Source organism: Hyla sarda, chromosome 4, assembly GCF_029499605.1.
Source record: "Hyla sarda isolate aHylSar1 chromosome 4, aHylSar1.hap1, whole genome shotgun sequence".
NCBI classification, from domain to species: Eukaryota; Metazoa; Chordata; class Amphibia; order Anura; family Hylidae; genus Hyla; species Hyla sarda.
The window spans coordinates 255,283,811-255,307,074 of NC_079192.1; the positions used below are offsets into that span (position 1 = coordinate 255,283,811).

A 23,264-nucleotide genomic window follows, 5' to 3' on the forward strand; every position below is an offset into this window, starting at 1 on the left:
TTTTAATAACATTTTATTCCAAAAAAAAATTAATAAAAAATGTATTAAAAGTTTTATATAAGCAAATATGGTATCAATAAAAAGTACAGATCACGGCGCAAAAAATGAGCCCTCATACCGCCGCTTATACGGAAAAATGAAAAAGTTATAGGTCTTCAAAATAGGGGGAACGTAAACGTACTAATTTGGTTAAAAAGTTTGTGATTTTTTTTAAGCGCAACAGTAATAGAAAAGTATGTTATCTCGGGTATCATTTTCATCGTATTGACCCAAAGAATAAAGAACACATGTCATTTTTACCATAAATTGTACGGCGTGAAAACGAAACCTTCCAAAATTAGCAAAATTGTGTTTTTCTTTTTAATTTCCCCACACAAATAGTATTTTTTTGGTTGCGCCATACATTTTATGGTAAAGTGAGTCATGGCATTACAACGGACAACTGGTTGTGCAAAAAAACAGCCCTCATACTAGTCTGTGGATGAAAATATAAGAGTTATGATTTTTTGAAGGCAAGGAGGAAAAAATGAAAATGTAAAAAAAAAATTTTCTGCGTCCTTAAAGGGGTACTCCGCCCCTGGCATCTTATCCCCTATCCAAAGGATAGGGGATAAAATGTCAGATCGCCGCAGTCCCGCTGCTGGGGACCCTGGGATCGCCGCTGCGGCAACCCGCCATCATTACTGCACAGAGCGAGTTCGCTCTGTGCGTAATGACGGGCGATACAGGGGCCGGAGCAGCGTGACATCATGGCTCCGCCCCTCATGACATCACGGCCCGTTCCCTTAATGCAAGTCTATGGCAGGGGGCGCGACTACCGCCACGCCCCCTCCCATAGACTTGTATTGATGGGGGGGGCCGTGACGTCACGAGGGGCGGAGCCGTGACGTAACGATGCTCCAGCCCCTGTATTGCCTTTCATTACGTGCAGAGCGAACTCGCTCTGCGCAGTAATGATAACGGAGTGCTGCAGCAGCGGGACCCCGGCGATCTGACATCTTATCCCCGATCCTTTGGATAGGGGATAAGATGTCTAGGGGCAAAGTACCCCTTTAAGGCCAAAATGGGCTTCGTCCTTAAGGGGTTAATGTAATCAAGCTATTGGGGAAGAAGATCAGTTTCCCAGTTTTGCTGTTATGATTTTTGCTGTTAGAAAAGAGTAAGAAAACACGGTGTGAAGAGCACTCTACCATAAATCGAAGATATCTCTCCAGTGTTATTTTCCAGTGTTAGTTTCCACACAGCTGCTGTAAAGTATATTTCAAAATGCTGTTAACAGAGCAGACCAGAAGCTCAGGTAATATGTCTGCCACATAATAAAAGTACAAAAAATTTTTTATAAAATTAAAAAAATTACACAAAATAAACAGATTAAAAAATAATCACAACATAAAAGTTTCCCTAAACATAGGTGTTGTTCAACACAAAAAACACAGAACATTAAAATGTACTACTAACATAAGTTACAATGTATCATGCAAAGAAGGAGAGAAAAATAAAAGAAATTGAATCACTAGGTCAATTAAAAGTATCCCAAAAAGTTATTATCGCATCTGACACATCAGTCCAAAGTAGGCCACATCTATCAAAAGGGCCCATAATTCTACTATCTTGATATGCAGCCTTAGGGTGCGTTCACACATGTGTATTTTTGCTGCAATTGAAATCAATGGGCAGCAAAATCTGCAGTAGCAAATCTGCAACAGATCTGCAGCAAAAAATATGCACATGTGAACGAAAATTCTATAAAAAAAAAAAGAGGTATAGGAGCAGGGAGTCCTGTCAGTCTGGTGACAGGATTCCCGGCTCCTGTATAGTATACACGGTACACTATGCACCCCTGTATACTATATGGCCAGGGGAGGTGAGTAGTGATGCTGTACATCACTCCTCATCTCCTTACACTCGGTGGACCGGGCGCTCAGCATCTGACCCACAGAGTGGTACCTGAAGACAGTGAGAAAACTGCCACAGGGGACAAAACTGGAACACCAGGAAAAATGCCAGAAAAAACACCAGAAAAACTGCCAAAACGCAGGAAAAATCTGAGGCAGTTTTCCTGGCAGTTTTTCCTGGCGTTTTTGCTGGGGGGAAAAAACCTAAGTGGAATTCTAGCCTTACACAGGCAGCAGGAAACAGAGGAAAATTTGCTCATTACAATCAACTAGACTGAAATGCTTTAACAAATGCGGGAACAACTGGGATTTATCAAAACCTGTGCAAAGGAAAAGTTGGCCAGTTGCCCAAAGAAACCAATCAGATCGCTTCCTTTATTTTTCAGAGACCTGTAAAGGAAAACGGCCATCTGTTCACCCATACTAAACCCAATACCCTGGGTTATAATGTGGGTGAACAGGAGACAGATGGGGGTTGGAGGCGGGCCCGCCGCCACAATTTAAATCACTGTCACGGGTAGGTGAGCGCTCAGTCGGCTCATCTCCCACATGACCTATGACAATGAATATTCATATTGAGCCGGCGGGCCCGCCTCCAGCACGCAATTCACTGAAGATGGAAGGAGATATTCAGCGGGACAGATCTCTGGCATGCTGATACGTATTTAACCGATTAACCCATCATCGGTCTCCTGTTCACCCACATTATAACCCAGTGTATTGGGTTTAGTGTAGGTGAACAGATAACCGTTTTCTTTTAAAATTAAAGAAGCAATATGATTGTTTTTTATGGGCAACTGGTCAACTTTTCCTCTACACGGGTTTTGACAAAGCTTCCCCAAGGTGACTCATCCTTTAAGCAGTTTTAGATATCTTCTCCCTTTCCCTCTGGTCTCTTCAATTTGTATATAAAGAGAAAAATGCTAAAGGGAACCAATCAGCAGATTTGAGTATATATAACGCTCAACATGCTAAAATCGTCATCCTCACCATCCCTGGGGGACGTTTGTGCCCCCAGGCATGGTGAAGATATGAAGTTATAAAGTCCCCCCGGCTGCCCGGCAAGTACCGTATTTATCGGGTATACCACGCACCCTCATTTTACCAAGGATATTTGGGTAAAAAAGTTTTTTACCCAAATATCCATGGTAAAATGAGGGTGCGTGTGTGTGTGTATACCCAGATACACCCCCAGGAAAGGCAGCGGGAGAGAGGCCGTCGCTGCCCGCTTCTCTTCCTCTGCCTTTCCTGGGGTCTAGAGCCCTGCTGCCGCCGCTTCTCTCCCGCTGGCTATCGGCGCCGCTGCCCGTTCTCTCCCCCTGACTATCGGTGCCGGCGCCCCATTGCGGCGCCGATAGCCAGTGGGAGAGAAGCGGCTCCGGCAATGGGGCAGCGGCGCCGACAGCCAGGGGGAGAGAAGGGGCAGCAGCACCCATTGCCGGCGCCGCTGCCTCCCCCCATTCCCGGTTGCATAATTACCTGTTGCCGGGGTCGGGTCCGCGCTGCTTCAGGCCTCCGGTGTGCGTCCCATGCGTCGTTGCTATGCACTGCACTGCGCAATAACGAGTGAAGTCTTTGCGCCGCGCCGTGCAGCGCATAGCAACGACGCAGGGGACTTTAAATCATTGAACAGCAGCGGCTTATCGGCGTATAACACGCAGGAAGACTTTAGGCTAAAAATTTTAGCCTAAAAAGTGCGTGTTATACGCCGATAAATACGGTAGTCCCTTGGGCGGGGACTTACACTTGCTAGTTCCCGTCGCTGCGATCGTGGTCCCGCCCCCTCACCTTGATTGACGGCGGACATCACTGCTCTGCTCCGTCTGCTAAGAAAGCAGAACGATGATGCGAGCCTTCATTTAAACTGTCAGGGTGGGGCCACGGCCCGAGCAAAGGGAGCTAGTAAGTGTAAGTCCCTACTACTTGCCGGGCGGCCTGGGGGGACTTTATAACTTAATATCTTCACCATCCCTGGAGGCACAAACATCCCCCAATGATGGTGAGGAATTTTAGCATATATAACGTGTTATTGAGCGTTATATATGCTAAAATCTGCTGATTGGTTCCCTTTAATCCTGACCAGGAACTAGTCCAGATGAATAGTCATCTCAATTTTGGCTGTTTCCAAACATATAGCGGGAATTTATAACTAGTTTTACCCAGAAATCTCCAATGTAATTAAAAAATTTTTTTGTACAAGCCACGCAACCATTCAAAAAAATATATGGTGCACTCACATATGACCACCACATAAAGTAAAGTTATAGAAAGATCAGTCACTTTCACCACCCTCGATAAATTCCCCCCATGGTTCTTTGTAATGAGGGAGCCAGTTTCATGCTGCCCATGACTCGGTCAACAATAAACTCCGGGCAGATTTTCTTTAAAATGTTTATATTATATGCTTAGAAGCAATAGTAAAATAGTTACAAACGAGCTGCCTACACAGAGATATTCCTTTATGCATGTCAACCATTTTACCACCGGTTGCTCAGACTTCTTGGTGAATTTTGGCCCATTGAGAAAAACCAGTAGCTTTGAGGCAGCGGTACTAAATCCTCATCCCAAACAAAGGAGCATATCACTATGCCTGCCCTTGATTACCTCGGCCCCTCAGGCCTCATCTCCGCACTTTATCACCTCCTGGGCACAGGAACTGGGGCTGGGGCCTTTCCGATGCAGACACAAAACACATTTTAAGGCACTCACATGGTTTCTCCAGATGTGTGAGACTGCAGGAATCTCATTACAAAGTGGTATCTAGGTGGTATAAGACACCAGAATTTTTGTGTACTCACAAGTTGTCCGAGTCCAACTTATGTTGGAGGTGTGGATCTCACATAGACACTCATGCACATATCTGGTTGACATGCTCGCGCATTTCTTCTTTTTGGAGGGAAGTCAATAAAGTAATAAAGGCAGTTCTTCTGGGTCTCCCCTCCCTAGGATATACTCCGGGGTAACACTCCCTTATCACTCATCTTCTTGCTGCGGCCAAATCACTAGTACCATTACACTGGATGCAAACAAGCCCACCCTCCATGGAGGAATGGGTGGGAAAGGTCCATCAGATCTGTAGATTTGAAGAGTTGTGCCACAGATCACAAAGAACACATGATAAATTCACGAAAGTTTGGAAACCGTGGTTAACCTCTGAATATTGCACATGAAGTAGCGCTACCTAGAATGTATATTATGAATGTTTAGAACTAGCTGTCTTTATACTTATTTTTGAAGAAGTATGTTGGCTTTCTTATATGTGCCCTTCCTCCCCCTCCTTCTTTCTTTTTTCCCTTTCCCCTCCCCTGCCCATTCTCTACCCTTTCCAGGGTTCTTTTGTATTTTTGAATTTTGTTGCATACTGAGGTATGATGTGGATATGACATGTAATGTACTGATGCCTCTTACTGAACTTTGACATTGTTGAGGGTGCTTGTTTGTCCGCCCACTCTTGTATGTGTTATTATGAAAACCCAATAAAAATATATTTGAAAAAAAAAAATAGTTACAAACGTGGAAATATACTTTAATTGCTAATACATGTACCCAACCCACATGAAGGGTGCCCATGCATACAGTAGTCCCTCAAGTTACAATATTAATCGGTTCCAGGACAACCATTGTATGTTGAAACCATTGTATGTTGAGACCATAACTCTATGGAAACCTGGTAATTGGTTCTGAAGCCCCCAAAATGTCATCCAAAAAAATAGGATTAAATGGACACGGTCACCAAACTTTTCTTTTTATATGTTGTAGTACTCAGTGGGGTTCCGGGTAGGGATCGACTTCCGCCTGGTAAATGAGCACACTACCAGGCAGACAAAAAGGCATTTCTCAGATAGTAAAACATAAAAAATTAAAGGCAGGGACAGATGGGCAATAGGCAAGGACAGAAAAAAAAAAAAAAAGGATGGTGGGAGCTACTCTTTAAAGAAAAATAAGTAGATAACTAATACAGATAAAGCTCTTACATAAAATAACTATGAAAGAGCTGCTGGAAGCTGTAAATCATCGTCTATGTAGAGTACACACAGTGTCCCAAAAAAGTAACATGGAGCTGCCCCCACCTGGAGCAGCTATCCCTGGCACAGGTAAAGAGTAGTACAGAACATGTAGTACCTCCTTGTACTGTAGAGGCGCTAACAGACAGCCAGTCAGTGCATGGACTTCAGGAATACAGGGGGTTTACCAGTGAAATGTGCATTCTGATTGGTCAGTTCTTGCAGTCATTGACATGTTTTGCAGATCTGGACTGTCTGTATGTTGTGTCTGGTTTCAAGTTACAATGGTCCAGAAAAGACCATTGTATTTTGAAAATATTGTATGTTGAGGCCATTGCAAGTTGAGGGGTCACTGTACTGCGGTTTTGCTATTCACTTTTGAAGCTAAATATAAAGAACAGTAGTTACTTCTACTCTTTTTTTTTTATCCACTTCTGGTGTCCTTATCTAATTAATTATAATCCACAACAGTTTTTGGCTTCAAAACTCCATAACAAAACTGCAACGTAAGATGGACTATAAGTGCACCCTAACTTTAGAATAAACAGTATAATAATTATAGTTCAAAAATATCTAAAAATCTGCATAAAAAAATTGTACCTAAGAGTAAAGTACTACAAATATGGTACAAATAGTACAGTAGAAATCAATAAATAGTTCATGAATCTCATGTATGGCTGCCTGCAAAAATACTGGAACCAATTACAGTTATCAATCCACACATTTCTAGCATCACATAATTGTATATAATTACTTTAAGTGAAGACACTAAGAAAAGCAGATTAAATCTTCCTTTCAAATATACAGTAATATGCGCCAGTGACTAGCCCTGCCCAATCTCTTTATAGCTTATACTATGACAGCAACACCTGTTCAAATTGTAAAAATGATAGGACTAAACTTGGACGACAACTATCGGGTCAGCAAATGTCACAACTAAGTTCAGTTTCAAAGAGCATGAATACCGTAGTTATGATCATTCAAGCCCAGAGGAAGGAAGATGTAGTAAGCAAGATCCACTGAATGAATATACTGCATGGCACTCTCAAAAATACCTATGGCTGTATTGCCAGATAGTGTAAGTCTAAAAGTACATGTAAAAAACAAGTAAAAAAGCAAGTCACCTTATGAAAAGATGTTGAGTTAATGCAAAGAATAGCTAAATAAAGGAATTGTGTGCAGGATCAGTAATGTTGCTTGTCTGTCTATAGAAATTTAACAAAAACGTGGTCTCTAATGGCTGGAGGTGCTCAACCCCAAATGCAGGTGTACAATTGTGCATTTATGCTAGGGGAGCAGATCCTGCCCTTGTAGTCCTTTGCTAGGGGCAATCCCCAGCATAAAAATGCATACAATGTGGGATGCCTGCAGCAGACTACAAGTGCTACAATAGAATCCTACACCAGATAGACAGTGTGGATGTGTAACAATTAGAATAATACAGGAATATGGGTGCACTGCTGTGGTAGATGTAGACAATGACATTGGCTAGTCCTCAACACTGATGTTAAAACTGACACATTAGCCAGTATATCCTTGTATGAAGGACACACCTGAGCCCGCACACCAACGCCAAGGTTTCTCAAATGGCACGGGACCTAACACTAACCTACCTGTGCGTGATAAGCAAAATCAGGGGCCAGTGGGCAATTACGGCAGCATTAGGTCCGACTCACAGCCTCCTTCCAGGTAACCTCCAGTGTGGCTAAGCACACATTATTCTATTATTCTAATTGTTACACATCCACACCGTCTATCTGGTGTAGGAACCTATTGTGGCATCCCCCATTGTATGCATTTTTATGCTGGGGATTGCACCTAGCAACGGACTACAAGGGCAGGATCTGCTCCCCCAACATAAATGCACAATTGTACAACTGCATTTGGGGTTGAGCACCTCCAGCCATTTGAGACCACGTTTTTGTTTAAATTTTATACTTGGAGGTGTGTAAACTCCATATGTCATGCGCCTTGAACACTTTCTAGGCAGCATTAAGGTGCACATGTGAGGCCAGTAACTATATCAGCCAACTTAGGTAGCGCTTGTAATCTGCCTCCCTCCTCCCATTGTATGTGTGCTTAGCCACACTGGAGGTTAACTGGAAGGAGGCTGTGAGTCGGCCTAATGCTGCCGTAATTGCCCACTGGGCCCTGGTTTTGCTTATCGCGCACAGGTAGTTAGTGTTAGGTCCCGTGCCACTTGAGAAACCTTGGCGTTGGTGTGCGGGCTCAGGTGTGTCCTTCATACAAGGATATACTGGCTAATGTCTCAATTTTAACATCAGTGTTGAGGGTTGTTAGTCATTGTCTACATCTACCACAGTAGTGCACCTATATTCCTGTATTATTTGTCTGTCTATAGCAAATATCGATTTGTGTAACATTTAGAATTATACCAGAATGAATCCAGACGTGAATAGAAGGAAACTATTACAGTATTAAAGCACCAGTGTAAGGTCATCGCATAGTGCACAACATTTGGAGACGTATTTAATTTCATGTAAGCTGTTTTGTGCGTAATCTGAACAACAACTCTGTAAAAGTGTGCATAAAATTAAATGTCCCAAAGTCTCACACAGTGTGAACCCGGCCTGAGTAGAACTTTTTTCACCCACTGCAAACAAACATGTTTACAGTACTTGTCTTCATACCCATCATTCACCCATCCTCCTCAGTGGACTCCATCCACATCAGCCCATCTCTCCTTTTCTCACCAATGTATTGCTCACATACTCTGGTCACCTTTATGAATCCTCAAAACCCATCTCATTCCATAATCCAGCACGAAAGTCTCTCTTTCAAGTCACTAAACCATCTGCTCTCCCTCTTTGTCCTCCTGCTCTTAGCTGCTGGAGATCTCTCTCCAAAACCCTTGACCTCTTTCCACCAATAACTCTTCATCTTTACCTGCCTCCTATAGAACCCCTCAAAACTTGCATGCCTTCTCCGGTCCCACTGTTCTTCTTTAACTGTGCTCTCCTGATCTCTCAGGATCCTGATATGTGTGCAACAAACTCTCTGAAATACATAACTAGTCCATCACCAAATTTCTCAACCTTTTGGCTCTCACAGAAACATGGCTACAGCCCTCTGACACTGCTTCCCTTGCTGCTCTAACCGATAAAGATTTTCATTTGGTGTGCTTTTTTCCTCATAGTGCGTGCACTTTCCAGGTAATTTCTTCATTAGGCTAAGTTTCCACTTGTTTTTTTTTCTGGCAGTTTTTGGAATACCGCCACTGCAGTTTTTGAGCCAAAGTCAGAAGTGGATCCATAAGGATGGAGAAGTGTAAGTCCTTCCTTTATATGTCCTATTCCTTTTGAATACACTTCTGGCTTTGGCTCAAAAACTGCAGTGGCAGATCTCCAAAAACTGCCAGAAAAAAAAAACAAGTGGAAACTTAGCCTTAAAGGGGTACTCCAGTGAAAACCTTTTTTCTTTTAAATCAACTGGTGGCAGAAAGTTAAACATATTTGTAAATTACTTCTATTAAAAAATCTTAATCCTTCCAGTACTTATTAGCTGCTGAATGCTACAGAGTAAATTCCTTTCTTTTTGGAACACTGATGACATCACGAACACAGTGCTCTCTGCTGACATCACTTGTATGCTTAGGGCAGCATGGTGGCTCAGTGGTTAGCACTGCTGCCTTGCAGTGCTGGGTACTTGGGTTCAAATCCCACTAAGGACAACAATAAATTAAAGGGTACCTCTCATCAAATAAACTTTTGATATATTTTAGATTAATGAATGTTGAATAACTTTCCAATAGCATGTTAATGAAAAATATGCTTCTTTCTATTGTATTTTTCCCAATCAGTCCTGTCAGCAAGCATTTCTGACTCATGCTGGAGTCCTAAACACTCAGAGCTGCCAGCCTGCTTTGTTCACAGCCAAACAGGCTGTGAACAAAGCAGGCTGGCAGCTCTGAGTGTTCTCCTTTGTGAACAAATCAGACTGGCAGCTCGTAGTGTTTAGGACTCCAGCATGAGTCTGAAATGCTTGCTGCCAGGACTGGTAGGGAGACCCCTAGTGGTCTTTTTTTCAAAGTGGAAAATTAAATAGAAAGAAGCATATTTTTTAATAACATGCAATTGTAAAGTTATTCTGCATACATTAATCTATAATATATTAAAAGTTTTTTTGATGAGGTACCCTTTAAGTGTTATTATTATTATAATAACGTCAGAGAGAACTGTGTTCGTGATGTCATCAGAGAGCATTCCAAAAAGAAAAGAATTTCCTCTGTAGTATTCAGCAGCTAATAAGTACTGGAAGGATTAAGATTTTTTAATAGAAGTAATTTACAAATATGTTTAACTTTCTGCCACCAGTTGATTTAAAATAAAAAAGGTTTTCACCAGAGTACCCCTTTAACCTCATTATAATTTTCTTATTTGAGGTCCACACCCTCAAACTCTTTTGCCAATTTGTACTCAAAGTGGCAGTTGTCTATAGCCCCCTGGCTCACCATTTTCTACATGGCTTACTCATTTCCTATTCACTGAAATACCTACACAAACCATGGGTGATTTTAACATCCTTTTTGACACTTCAATCTCCCTCTATATTTTTATTTTGAACCTCTTCCCTAGGACATTCCAAGGTTACTGACTCTCCTACACATAAGGATAGGAATTTATTGAACCTGGTCTTCTCTAGACTCTGCTCTGGCTCTAACTTCAGGAATTCTCTTTTGCAGCTCTATGTTTACAACCTGACTATAATCAGAAACCCCGACCCCCTTCATAATACTCCTACCTATACACATACAGAAATCTATGTGACATAAACACCCAACAGCTTATGAATACTTCACAGTCTTCTTGTCCCCAATCTCTTCCCTATCCTGCTCCAATCTGACAGCCAAACATCACCACCCTTAAGAGTACCCTGGATGAAGCAGCATCCCCTAATATTCGAATCTCCAGACGCAGACAGCAGCAACAGTATGCAATTAAGTATGATGCTGTAAACATTAATGACATAATAATTTCATATTGTTATATGTAACAAGACGTGCAGTACTGTATATCATTACAATTACACAAGGTATTTAACCTTATAATGTAGTGAAAATTACAGAGGATTGAAGTTAACTACACATATGAGGAGATAAGATTCCAACAAAGAAGTGACCTTCATGAAAAGTCTTGCACGTTTGATTTTAAGTTTAACATTTCTCCCACATATTTTTACTTTTTCAACATTTTGTGATAACTGCTTCTTTCTTTGAGGGTATAAAAGGAAAAAGAGAACTAGGTCAACTTGTTCTTTAGTAGACACAAAAACACACAAAAAAAGTAGCTGAAAAAGAAGCTGTGCTGTGAATAGCAATGCAACTAAAATACTTTCCCATTAGAATTATAGACCAATGCTGTCAAAGTTAGAACAGATGCAAAAACAGAATCTGTCACGAGGACAGGGATAACTGGCTTACACAACATCAGTGGAGAGGTATGGACTGTTTAATGTATAGTATACACTTTCTTCTTACTGCCTTCAATCAAGGGCTGCTACTATACTTCTCATATAAAAAGGTCTGTGACAGATTATGAGCAGTTAACTTGTGCTAAAGTTTTCAGTTTATTTTCTTTTTAAAGAGTTTGCTTCTCTTTTTCTGCCTGCAACTATTAAAAAATGTACTGTTGATCTGTTCTTATTATGTGACCCTTCCAGAGCATGACCGTGACTCTCAGTTAAAGTCTATGGGAGTTAGGCCTCATGCACAAGGGAAAGCCACATGCAGCAGGCTGTATGGTGTCACTTAGAGTTCCCTACACCAAAGCCATAGTATAAAATTCTGTCTGGTACTGTGTGTTTGAGTCCAGTAATATGACATTTGATGAAGCATGGAACATATTTTTTTAACTCCTGGATTTGCACAAAAACAGAATACAGATTTGTCAGAGGAATAGGGAAGTACAGTAAGGACCTATTAACAACACTGATGTAAAACACCCATGTGCAATTTTAGTGAATCATATATACATTTTCTAATAACGTTTACTTTGTTACTGCTTATTTGCCATACAAGATGGTTTCTTACTTTAAGATAATGTTAAAAAATTATGATATTTTTGTGGCCACTCATTTGTCAGTTCCAAGCTGCAGTTATGAAGAAGATGTGTGCACTAGTTAACAATGGTGAACTATGGATGAATATAGATTTTTGGTTTGTGTATATTTCAAACAGCTGTATCATCAACCATAGCACAGTAATTCTACAATAACACTGTACCTGATGTATCACAGTTTGGATTTGCTTTGCCAGAAGATTCCCCAGTTTTTTGTTGCTTTTTGTACAGAAGATGGGGCTTGCTGTGCTCATCATCATGTTCCCCATCATCGTATTTCATCAGTGGTTCTAAAAAATATTCCCCATCGTGTGCTTTAAAAGTGCCAATCTATGGAAAAAAGAAGTTTTTATTAGTATCACACTGATAATACAGTTTTAGTTTTGATTAGTCACAAATTTTTTTACGCAAATAATTTTAGAATGACAGCATAGACAGAGTTGCGCAAATTTTCCAAAATTTGCTTTAGGTTTGAATGAGTTTGAGTCCAATGAAAAGTAGTTTGTGTGTGTGTGTGTGTATAATATATATATATATACACACACACACACACAGTGGTATCAGAGGCAGAATGACATTTTATGGGTGCGTTCACACTGAGGAATTCACGAGGAATAATTTCGGTCAGGAAATTCAAGCAGAATTTCCATGCGGAAATGAAGAGGAATGAATGAGGAGGCTATTTAATCTACTTTTCTGATTTTCGCTTGAATACCGCTCGAATTCTGCTCGAATTCCGCTTGAATTCCACTTGAAAACGATGTCGGGCAGAATTTTATTTACCATTGACTTCTATTGGATTTTGCTCGCGGATTCCGCTTGAAGAATGATGTTCTTTCTTCAAGTGGAAAGGAATTCAGCGTTGGAATTCTGCTAGCAGAATTTCCGCAGTGTGAACAGGACAGTAGAAATAACATTAAAGTCAATGGGCAGAGGAGATGTGCATTCATTTGGAGCGGAGAATTCAAGAGGAATTACTCGAGTAAATTCCTCTTGAATTACTCAGTGTGAACGAGTATACGAGCTATACAAAAGTTATGGCTTTTTGGGGACTAGCAACAGATTTGGTTATTTTAAAGGAAAAAAAAAATCAATATATATTTACATGTATAATAGGTGGTCAAAAACCACTACTTAGGGCTTGGCAACATAAAGGGGTGGTAGCAATAGCAGTAGTCTCATTTCCAGGTCCAGTCCAACTCACAATCATCATTACCCTCGCCATATAATTCAGACTGTAATATGACATATAGAGGTGTAGAAGTGCCACCACAGCTACCAGGGCCCCCAGCACCACCACTATGGCTATAAGTGTCATCATTATCATCACCAACATATCCATGCATTTCAGTCATGTCCTCCACCCGATCCTTTTCCTTATCGCAATCCAAATTCTGTACAGGGTTCTGCGTTTTAGAAGCCGGAGGAGAGCAAGTGCCCTGCATTGCTGTGAGGAAGGACCTCACTTCCGTGATACTCACTGTTCTCGCAGTTCTAGGCTGGCTACCCCTGTAATCAGTGCTGTCCCATCCCAAAGCCCCCTGTAGCACTGCTCTGCTGCCTGCATCCCCTGTGTGTGCCACTGGAGATCTATTGTGAGCTGAGTGACACTGCAGGTTCTAAGGTTGTAGTTCTTGAAATTTGTCAGGGGCATACCACCATCTGTGTCCAGTGCAGCTTCCTCCACAACTTGTGTCATGTATAACATGAGGTCAAAAACTAAGGGGAACAAACAGGTTGTTCAGGTGGCACAACAGCCCTATACCAGTGCCAGATACACCACTTCCATCAGAGTGCCATACCCACTGTGATGTCCCAGTACAGGACATGGTCCTGCACTACAGTTAGGCCCTGTCAGGTTGAGTCCCTCGGTGACCTGGGGGCTCCCCTGCTGTTTCTATAATGTTATTTATCCTACCTTATGTGTAGTCAGTGTCCTAATGTTTAGCTAGTCTAAAGGACCTGCGAGTTGTCTAAAGGACCTGTAAGATTGTTACATGTTATGTTATCCCATGATGTTACCCAGGGAGCACCAGCTTAACCTATGATCCGTAGCTTGACCAGTGGGCCTTAGTCCAGCGCCCCCCCCCCCCCCACTCTATAAAGGGGTGGCCATTACAATTCACTCTCTTCCTTTACTGAGAACCAGCCTGTACAGATGTCTCAGTGCTATTGACCAGCATCTGGAAGGCCACAAAGCTACAGTAATTTCAGTAATATACCACCAACAAAATATAAATCACCGTTACCACAGTTGGCTCACATAACCAATATCCACAAACAAAAAAGAACCAACTGTGTAAAATTATATACCTTTATTAGACATATACCAAAAGAGACATACACTTTAAAAATAGGAAGAACATTAAAACATAGGCACATTCAGTAACAAGAACAGATGACTGGAGATGGTACAGGAGGTACAACACTACATGGAATACAGAGACAGGACCAGAAATATAATATGATGAACTCTCTGAAAGATGACAAAGTATATAAAGAAGAAGAGACTCAGACTATGAAGAAAATCAGAGCTAAATGACTATGACATAAAAAGCGTCCTGTAAATATAAAGCTGCAAATTAAAGAGGAAAACAGCGCCACACGCTGATTCTGGCGCATGTTTTCAGGGTAGGAATCTCAGCTGTGCAATATTAAGCTGCGCTGATTCTGCTATGCGTTCTGTGATTGGATTTTCATTGTGTGGCTGTGATATGAAAGATGTTGTGATTGGCTGACTATGGAACTGTGTCCAAGTCAAAATCGCATGCTGTTTCAGAAAAAATGTGCGCCCGCAAAGTGTACAGGACTGTGTTGCTAAAATCTGTTGTTACTGTGGCACGCATAAAAATTGTGGGAAAGGTGAAAGAAAGACTGTTAACCGTTATTGCTAAGTGTGTAAAGTCCGTACCTGAAGGGGTTAAAGAGAGTCCAGTGTTTCCCACGTGCGGGAGCGGTCGCAGCTCCGCCCAGTCAGTCCCCAGCGGTGACGCCTCTTCAGTGTTCGAGCTGGAACAAAAAATCCTCCCTGTGTTGCACAGGGGAAGAATTTTCTACCTGGACAAAAACCAGAAGCTCCCTGGGTGCAGCCATAGTGAAGGTCCCCGCGGCTGCGTCCGGCTTGACAGAATACTAGCAAGTACCCGCGGCGCTGACTCTGCATAAACCAACAATTTACCGCAATAAGTCTCCAGCATTGGTGGCAGTCAACGTTAACCCCTCGGTGCCCAGTAAAGTTTGCAGCTATTCGTTACAGCCTATTGCCAGGCATATTAAAGAGACAGCGCACTCAATTATTCTTAGAAAGACAGCGACCTCAATTCTTCTCAAAGAAACAACATACTCAAGTCTTCTTAAAGTGACAGAGCACTCAAAGAGATCAGCCACATGTCAGCACCCAGCTCTCCAGATTGACCCAGCGAGAGTACCCCTCGATCACCAGCAGCAGGAACATCTGCTACACCAGTGGTAGGAGTCCTGCCGGTCCCACTTGCAGTCCATGTCAATCACGTGGGGGCCACAGCAACCGCACCAGTCTTTCTGGGGAATCATGTCCTCCCTACCTACAGTGGAGACCCCTTCACCCTGAGGGATTTCAAGGAGAATAGTCAGAGCTTGTTTGTCTTTTACTCTCTCCCTCCTAACCTACAGGTCCCGGCTCTCACAGGACATCTACAAGGACCAGCATTTGAGGAAGTCTGCATCTGGCCAGCCTCCGAGAAGGCGATGGTAGAGCAGATCTTCGAGGGGTAATATCAGGTATTTGAGTCACATTCTCCTTCAGAGGTACGTCTCAGGTTGTACAAGAGGCGACAGAACCCAGGTGAGAGCTTATGCCGTAGCCCTGTAAAATGTCCTAGAGACTGTTCAAAAGTTAGATGGTATCACTCCCGACCAGGGTAACAGAACTGATGGACAGGTTTAATGATGGGGCTCATAACAAATGGGACAAAGCTCAGTTGAGGATGTTAGTAGTGAGGAATCCAAATCTGTCCTTCTCTGGTTTTAAAAGGCTGGCTATTCAGGTTATAGTGCCTGAGACTGATGAGAGTTACACCCCTATGCCAGAACCTCTGGCAGCCGGCCGCATATTACCACCATCACTGGCTCCTGCCCAGTGTCTAATACCATACCAGCCTCCACAGCCTCAGAAATTCAGAGTGTCAAACAGGACATTGAACAATTGACTCAGGCTGTGAAGGAACTTGCCAGTCAGGCCGCTCAGGCCAACTGTCAACTGCCCCCGCCTAAGAGACCTGTATCTACTCCTGCCCCCTGTCAAGTTAACCCCCACCATAATCCGCCCAATAGGCCCCCAGGGACTTTTGTCCCTATTGAAACAAATCGGGACATTGGAAGGTACAATGTTGGGATTTAAACGGATTTCCCCTGGGGTCGCGGACCGGCCCTTAGGAAAGCAGATATCAGGTCTGAGCCCAGAACAATCTAAGTCCGGACTCTCCCTATATGTCGCCCCCTGCCCCTATGTAAAAGTCATTGTGGAGGGTATACCATAGGAGGCACTAATCAATACATGGTCACAAGTGTCCAATATATCTGAAGAACTGTTTTACAAGTACTGGAATGTTCATTTGTTGATTTGTTGTGTGAACCTGACAGTGTTGATGTCAAGGTAGTGGCAGGTAACGGGAAATCAATACCCAGGCATGAATATTGGGAGCCCACTATTCAAGTGGGGAAACGTGCTTAACCCCTTAAGGATCCAGCCATTTTACACCTTAGGACCCGGCCATTTTTTGCACATCTGACCACTGTCATTTTAAACATTAATAACTCTTGAATGCTTTTAGTTATCATTCTGATTCCAAGAATGTTTTTTCGTGACATATTCTACTTTAACATAGTGGTAAAAAATTGTTGGTAACTTGCATCCTTTCTTGGTGAAAAATCCCAAAATTTGATGAAAATTTGTTAAATTTTGCATTTTTCTAACTTTGAAGCTCTCTGCTTGTAAGGAAAATGGATATTCCAAATACATATTTTTTTTTAATTAACATATACAATAAGTCCACTTTAGGTTTGCATCATAAAATTGAGAATTGAGAAAGTTTTTACTTTTGGAAGACACCAGAGGGCTTCAAAGTTCAGCATCAATTTTCCAAATTTTCAAAAAATTTCCAAAATCACAATTTTTCAGGGACCAGTTCAGGTTTGAAGTGGATTTGAAGTATTCAAAATGACATTCAGTCAGTGTTTTAACCCTTAAGGTGTTTCACAGGAATAGCAGCAAAGTGAAGGAGAAAATTCACAATCTTCATTTTTTACACTCGCATGTTTTTGTAGACCCAATTTCTGAATTTTACAAGGGGTAAAAGGAGAAAATGTATACTTATATTTGTAGCCCAATTTCTCTCGAGTAAGCACATACCTCATATATCTATGTAAAGTGTTCGGCGGGCGCAGTAGAGGGCTAAGAAGCGAAGGAGCGACAAGGCGATTTTGGAGAGTACGTTTTTTTTAAATGGTTTTTGGGGAGCATGTTGCATTTAGGAAGCCCCTATGGTGCCAGAACAGCAATAAAAAACCACATGGCATACTATTTTGGAAACTAGACCCCTTGAGGAACGTAACAAGCAATAAAGTGTGTGTTTCCCCTCAAATTTCAAATTTTTACAAGGGTTAATAGCAGAAAATACCCCCAAAATGTGTAACCCCATCTCTTCTGAGTATGGAGGTACCCCATAAGTTGACCTGAAGTGCACTATGGGCGAACTACAATGCTCAGAAGAGAAGGAGTCATATTTGGCTTTTTGAGAGCAAATTTCGCTCGGGGGCATGTCGCATTTAGGAAGCCCCTATGGTGCCAGGACAGCAAAAAATACCAATATGGCCTACCATTTTGGAAACTAGACCCCTTGAGGAACGTAACAAGGAATAAAGTGAGCCTTAATACCCCACAGGGGTTTCACAACTTTTGCATACGTAAAAAAAAAAAAATTTCACTAAAATGTGTGTTCCCCCCCCCCCCAATTTCACATTTTTGCAAGGGTTAATAGCAGCAAATACCCCCCCCCCAACATTTGTAACCCCATCACTCCTGAGTATGGAGGTACCCCATAAGTTGACCTGAAGCGCACTACGGCCGAACTACAATGCTCAGAAGAGAAGGAGTCATATTTGGCTTTTTGACTTTGACAAATTTTGCTCGGGGGGCATGTCGCATTTAGGAAGCCCCTATGGTGCCAGGACAGCAAAATAACCCCCACATGACATACCATTTTGGAAACTAGACCCCTTGAGGAACGTAACAAGGGGTACAGTGAGCATCTACCCCCCACTGGTGTTTGTCAGATCTTTGGAACAGTGGGCTGTACAATATTTTTAATTTGCACAGCCCACTGTTCCAAAGACAGTGGGGTGCAAATTCTCACTGCACCCCTCATTACATTCCGTGAGGGATGTAGTTTCCAAAATGGGGGTCACATGTGGGTTTTTTTTTTTTTTTTGGGTTTGTCAAAACCGCTGTAACAATCAACTACCCCTGTGCAAATCACCTCAAATGTACATGGTGCACTCTCCCTCCTGGGTCTTGTTGTGCGCCCCCAGAGCACTTTGCGCCCACATATGGGGTATCTCCGTAGTAGTGAGAAATTGCATTACAAATTTTGGGGGGCTTTTTTCCCTTTTACCTCTTGTCAAAATGAAAAGTATAGGGCAACACCAGCATGTTAGTGTAAAATTTTTTATTTTTTTTACACTAACACGCTGGTGTAGACCCCAACTTCACCTTTTCATAAGGGGTGAAAGGAGAAAAAGCCCCCCAAAATGTGTTAGCCAATTTCTCCCGAGTACGGCGATACCCCATATGTGGCCCTAAACTGTTGCCTTGAAATACGACAGGGCTCCAAAGTGAGAGCGCCATGTGCATTTGAGGCCTGAATTAGGGATTTGCATAGGGGTGGACATAGGGGTATTCTACGCCAGTGATTCCCAAACAGGGTGCCTCCAGCTGTTGCAAAACTACCAGCATGCTTGGACAGTCAACGGCTGTGGCAATACTGGGAGTTGTTGTTTTGCAATAGCTGGAGGCTCCATTTTGAAAACAGTGGCGTACCAGACGTTTTTCATTTTTATTGGGGAGGGGAGGGGGCTGTGTAGGGGTATGTGTATATGTAGTGTTTTTTACTTTTTATTTTATTTTTTGTTAGTGTAGTGTTTTTAGGATACAGTCACACAGGCGGGGGATTACGGCGAGTTTCCCGCTGCGTGTTTGAGCTGCCGCGCAAAATTTGCTGCATCGCAAACTTGCAGCCTGATACTCACTGTAAGTCCCTGCCCATGTAAATGTACCCTGTACATTCACGGCGGGGGGGGGGGGGGGGGGGGAATCTCCAGCTGTTGCAAAACTACAACTCCCAGCATGCACAGTCTATCAGTGCATGCTGGTAGTTATAGTTTTGCAACAGCTGGAGGCACACGGGTTGGGAAACACTGAGTTAGGAAACAGACAATGTTTCCCAACCAGTGTGCCTCCCGATGTTGCAAAACCACAACTCCCAAACATTCTCAGGCATGCTGGAAGTATTAGTTCGGCAACATCTTTAGAGCCAGATGTTGCCGAACTACAACTCCCAGCATGCTTGGAGTTGTAGTTTTGCAACATCTGGAGGACTACAGTTTGCAGACCACTAAGGAAGTAACCGCCTCCCCCCCTGCGATTGGTCGGTTAGCTAACCAACGGATCGCAGGGAATAGGAGGAGGTGGCAGGCTTGCCACCTCGCTCCTAGCCTCCAGCATGGTCCTGGCTGTCTGTGACAACCGGGATCATGCAAAATTACGGGGCGGTCGGGTCCCAGAGACCCGATCAGCCCGATATTGCCGCAGATCACAGGGGCGATTTCCCTCGCGATTTGCGACGGATGCCTGCTGAACCATTTCAGCAGGCATCCGCTTCCGATCTCTGCCCGGCGAGTGGCAGGGACCGGAATACGCCATGACATACTCATACGTCATGGGTCCTTAAAGCCCAGGGTGCGGAGACGTATGCATACGTCATGGATCCTTAAGGGGTTAAAGGGGTACTCCGGAGAAAACCTTTTTTCTTTTAAATCAACTGGTGGCAGAAAGTTAAACATATTTGTAAATTATTTCTATTAAAAAATCTTACTCCTTCCTGTACTTATTAGCTGCTGAATACTACAGAAGAAATTATTTTCTTTTTGGAATGCTCTCTGATGACATCACGACCACAGTTCTCTCTGCTGATGTTATTATAAAAGTAATAATGCTTTATTTATTACATAGTTACATAGTTAGTACGGTCGAAAAAAAAGACATATGTCCATCAAGTTCAACCAGGGAATTAAGGGGAAGGGGTGTGGCGCGATATTGGGGAAGGGATAAGATTTTAGATTTCTTCATAAGCATTAATGTTATTTTGTTCCAGGAATGTATCTAATCCTATTTTAAAGCTGTTAATTGTTCCTGCTGTGACCAGTTCCTGAGGTAGACTGTTCCATAAGTTCACAGTTCTCACGGTAAAGAAGGCGTGTCGCCCCTTGAGACTAAACTTTTTCTTCTCCAGACGGAGGGAGTGCCCCCTCGTCCTTTGGGGGGGGGGGGGTTTAACCTGGAACAGTTTTTCTCCATATTTTTTGTATGGACCATTTATATACTTATTGTCACGATTCGGCTTCCAGGTAGTGGATCCTCTGTGTCAGCGAGGGATTGGCGTGGACCGTGCTAGTGGACCGGTTCTAAGAGGCTACTGGTTTTCACCAGAGCCCGCCGCAAGGCGGGATGGTCTTGCTGCGGCAGTAGCAACCAGGTCGTATCCACTAGCAACGGCTCTACCTCGCTGACTGCTGAGAAGGCGTGGGACAGAAGGACTAGGCAGAGGCAAGGTCAGACGTAGCAGAAGGTCGGGGGCAGGCGGCAAGGTTCGTAGTCAGGATGGGTAGCAGAAGTTCAGGTACACAGGCTTTGGACACACTAAACGCTTTCACTGGCACAAGGCAACAAGATCCGGCAAGGGAGTGCATGGGAGGAGGTCAGATATAGTCAGGGACCAGGTGGAAGCCAATTAAGCTAATTGGGCCAGGCACCAATCATTGGTGCACTGGCCCTTTAAGTCTCAGAGAGCTGGCGCGCGCGCGCCCTAGAGAGCGGAGCCGCGCGCGCCAGCACATGACAGCAGGGGACCGGGACGGGTAAGTGACCTGGGATGCGACTCGCGAGCGGGCGCGTCCCGCTGTGCGAATCGCATCCCCAACGGCCATGACAGTGCAGCGCTCCCGGTCAGCGGGACTGACCGGGGCGCTGCAGGGAGAAAGACGCCGTGAGCGCTCCGGGGAGGAGCGGGGACCCGGAGCGCTAGGCGTAACACTTATATACGTTTAGCATATCCCCCCTTAAACGTCTCTTCTCAAGACTAAACAATTGTAACTCCTTTAATCGCTCCTCATAGCTAAGATGTTCCATGCCCCATATTAGTTTAGTCGCGCGTCTCTGCACCCTTTCCAGCTCCACAGTTTCCCTTTTATGTACAGGCGACCAAAACTGAACAGCATATTCCAGGTGAGGCCGTACCAATGCTTTATAAAGGGGGAGTATTATGTCCCGGTCCCTCGAGTCCATGCCTCTTTTTATACTTGACAATATCCTGCCGGCTTTGGAAGAAGCAGCCTGACATTGCATGCTATTCTGTAGTCTGTGATCTACAAGTACACCCAGATCCTTCTCTACCAGTGACTCTGACAGTTTAATCCCCCCTAAGACATACGATGCATGCAGGTTATTAGTACCCAGATGCATAACTTTACATTTATCCACATTGAACCTCATTTGCCAAGTGGATGCCCAGACACTTAGTCTATCCAAGTCATCTTGTAACTTATGCACATCCTCTATAGACTGTACCGTGCTACAAAGCTTGGTGTCATCTGCAAAGATAGAAACAGAGCTGTTAATGCCATCCTCTATATAATTGATAAAAAAAATTAAACAACAGCGGGCCCAGTACTGAACCTTGGGGTACACCCCTAATTACTGGGGACCAATCAGAGTACGAATCATTGACCACCACTCTCTGGGTACGATCCATGAGCCAGTGTTCAATCCAGTTACAAACTAAAATTTCCAAACCCAAAGACCTTAACTTACCTGTCAGACGACTATGAGGGACAATATCAAACGCTTTAGCAAAATCCAGAAACACTATATCCACAGCAATTCCTCTGTCAAGGCTTCTACTCACCTCTTCATAAAAGCAAATTAGATTGGTTTGACAACTTCTATCCTTAGTAAACCCATGCTGGCTATCACTTATAATACTATTATCCCCTATGTATTCCTGTATGTAATCCCTTATAAGTCCTTCAAACAATTTACCCACAATGCACGTTAAACTTACCGGTCTATAGTTTCCTGGGGAAGACCTAGAGCCCTTTTTGAAGATTGGCACCACATTCACCTTGCGCCAGTCCCTTGGCACAATACCAGACACCAGAGAATCTCTAAATATCATGAACAGGAGTACAGATATTACTGAACTTACCTCTCTAAGAACTCTTGGGTGCAATCCATCTGGCCCTGGAGATTTGCTTACATTTATATTACTTAACTTACCTTGTACTATCTCTACATTAAGCCAGTTCAGTACATTACATGATGTGTTACCAGCACTGACCTGGCCAATGTCAGCTCCTTTTTCCATAGTGTATACAGAACTAAAGAACCCATTCAGTAGCTCCGTCTTCTCTTGATCACCCATGACAACCTCCCCATTATCATTATTAAGGGGTCCTACATGCTCTGTCCTTGTTTTTTTGCATTTATATATCTAAAAAAATATTTAGGATTAGTTTTGCTTTCTTTGGCCACCTGTCTCTCGTTTTGAATTTTTGATGTTTTTATTACATTTTTACAGATTTTATTAAGCTCCTTGTACGGTGTAAATGTTGTAGCTGACCCATCAGATTTGAATTTTTTGAAGGCTATTTTTTTGTTGTTTATTGCTCTTTTAACATCATTTGTCAGCCATGTAGGATTTAGTTTTAGTCGTTTATATTTGTTCCCCTTTGGTATATATTTAGCTGTATAGTTATTTAGAGTTGATTTAAAGATGTCCCATTTACCTTCTGTATCAGTATTTGAGAACACCTCCCCCCAGTCTATGTCCTGTAGTGCAGCCCTCAGCCCAGGGAAGTTTGCCTTTTTAAAGTTATATGTTTTTGCCTTCCCCGCCTGTCTTTGTTTTCTACATTTTAAGTCAAAAGTAACTATATTGTGGTCGCTATTACCAAGGTTTTCCCGCACAGTTACATTA

General features: G+C 43.0%; 1 protein-coding gene across 3 annotated transcripts in view; it reads right to left on the reverse strand.

The window, feature by feature from the left end:
- The window catches only part of ADAMTS20 (ADAM metallopeptidase with thrombospondin type 1 motif 20), a 306,378-nt gene that overhangs the window by 209,190 nt on the left and 73,924 nt on the right, over positions 1–23,264 (reverse strand). For all 3 annotated transcript variants that reach the window (XM_056573961.1, XM_056573960.1, XM_056573962.1), the window contains exon 3: positions 12,141–12,306. In XM_056573961.1, coding sequence (XP_056429936.1) covers positions 12,141–12,306 — 166 coding nt within the window. The remainder of the gene's footprint in view (positions 1–12,140; positions 12,307–23,264) is intronic.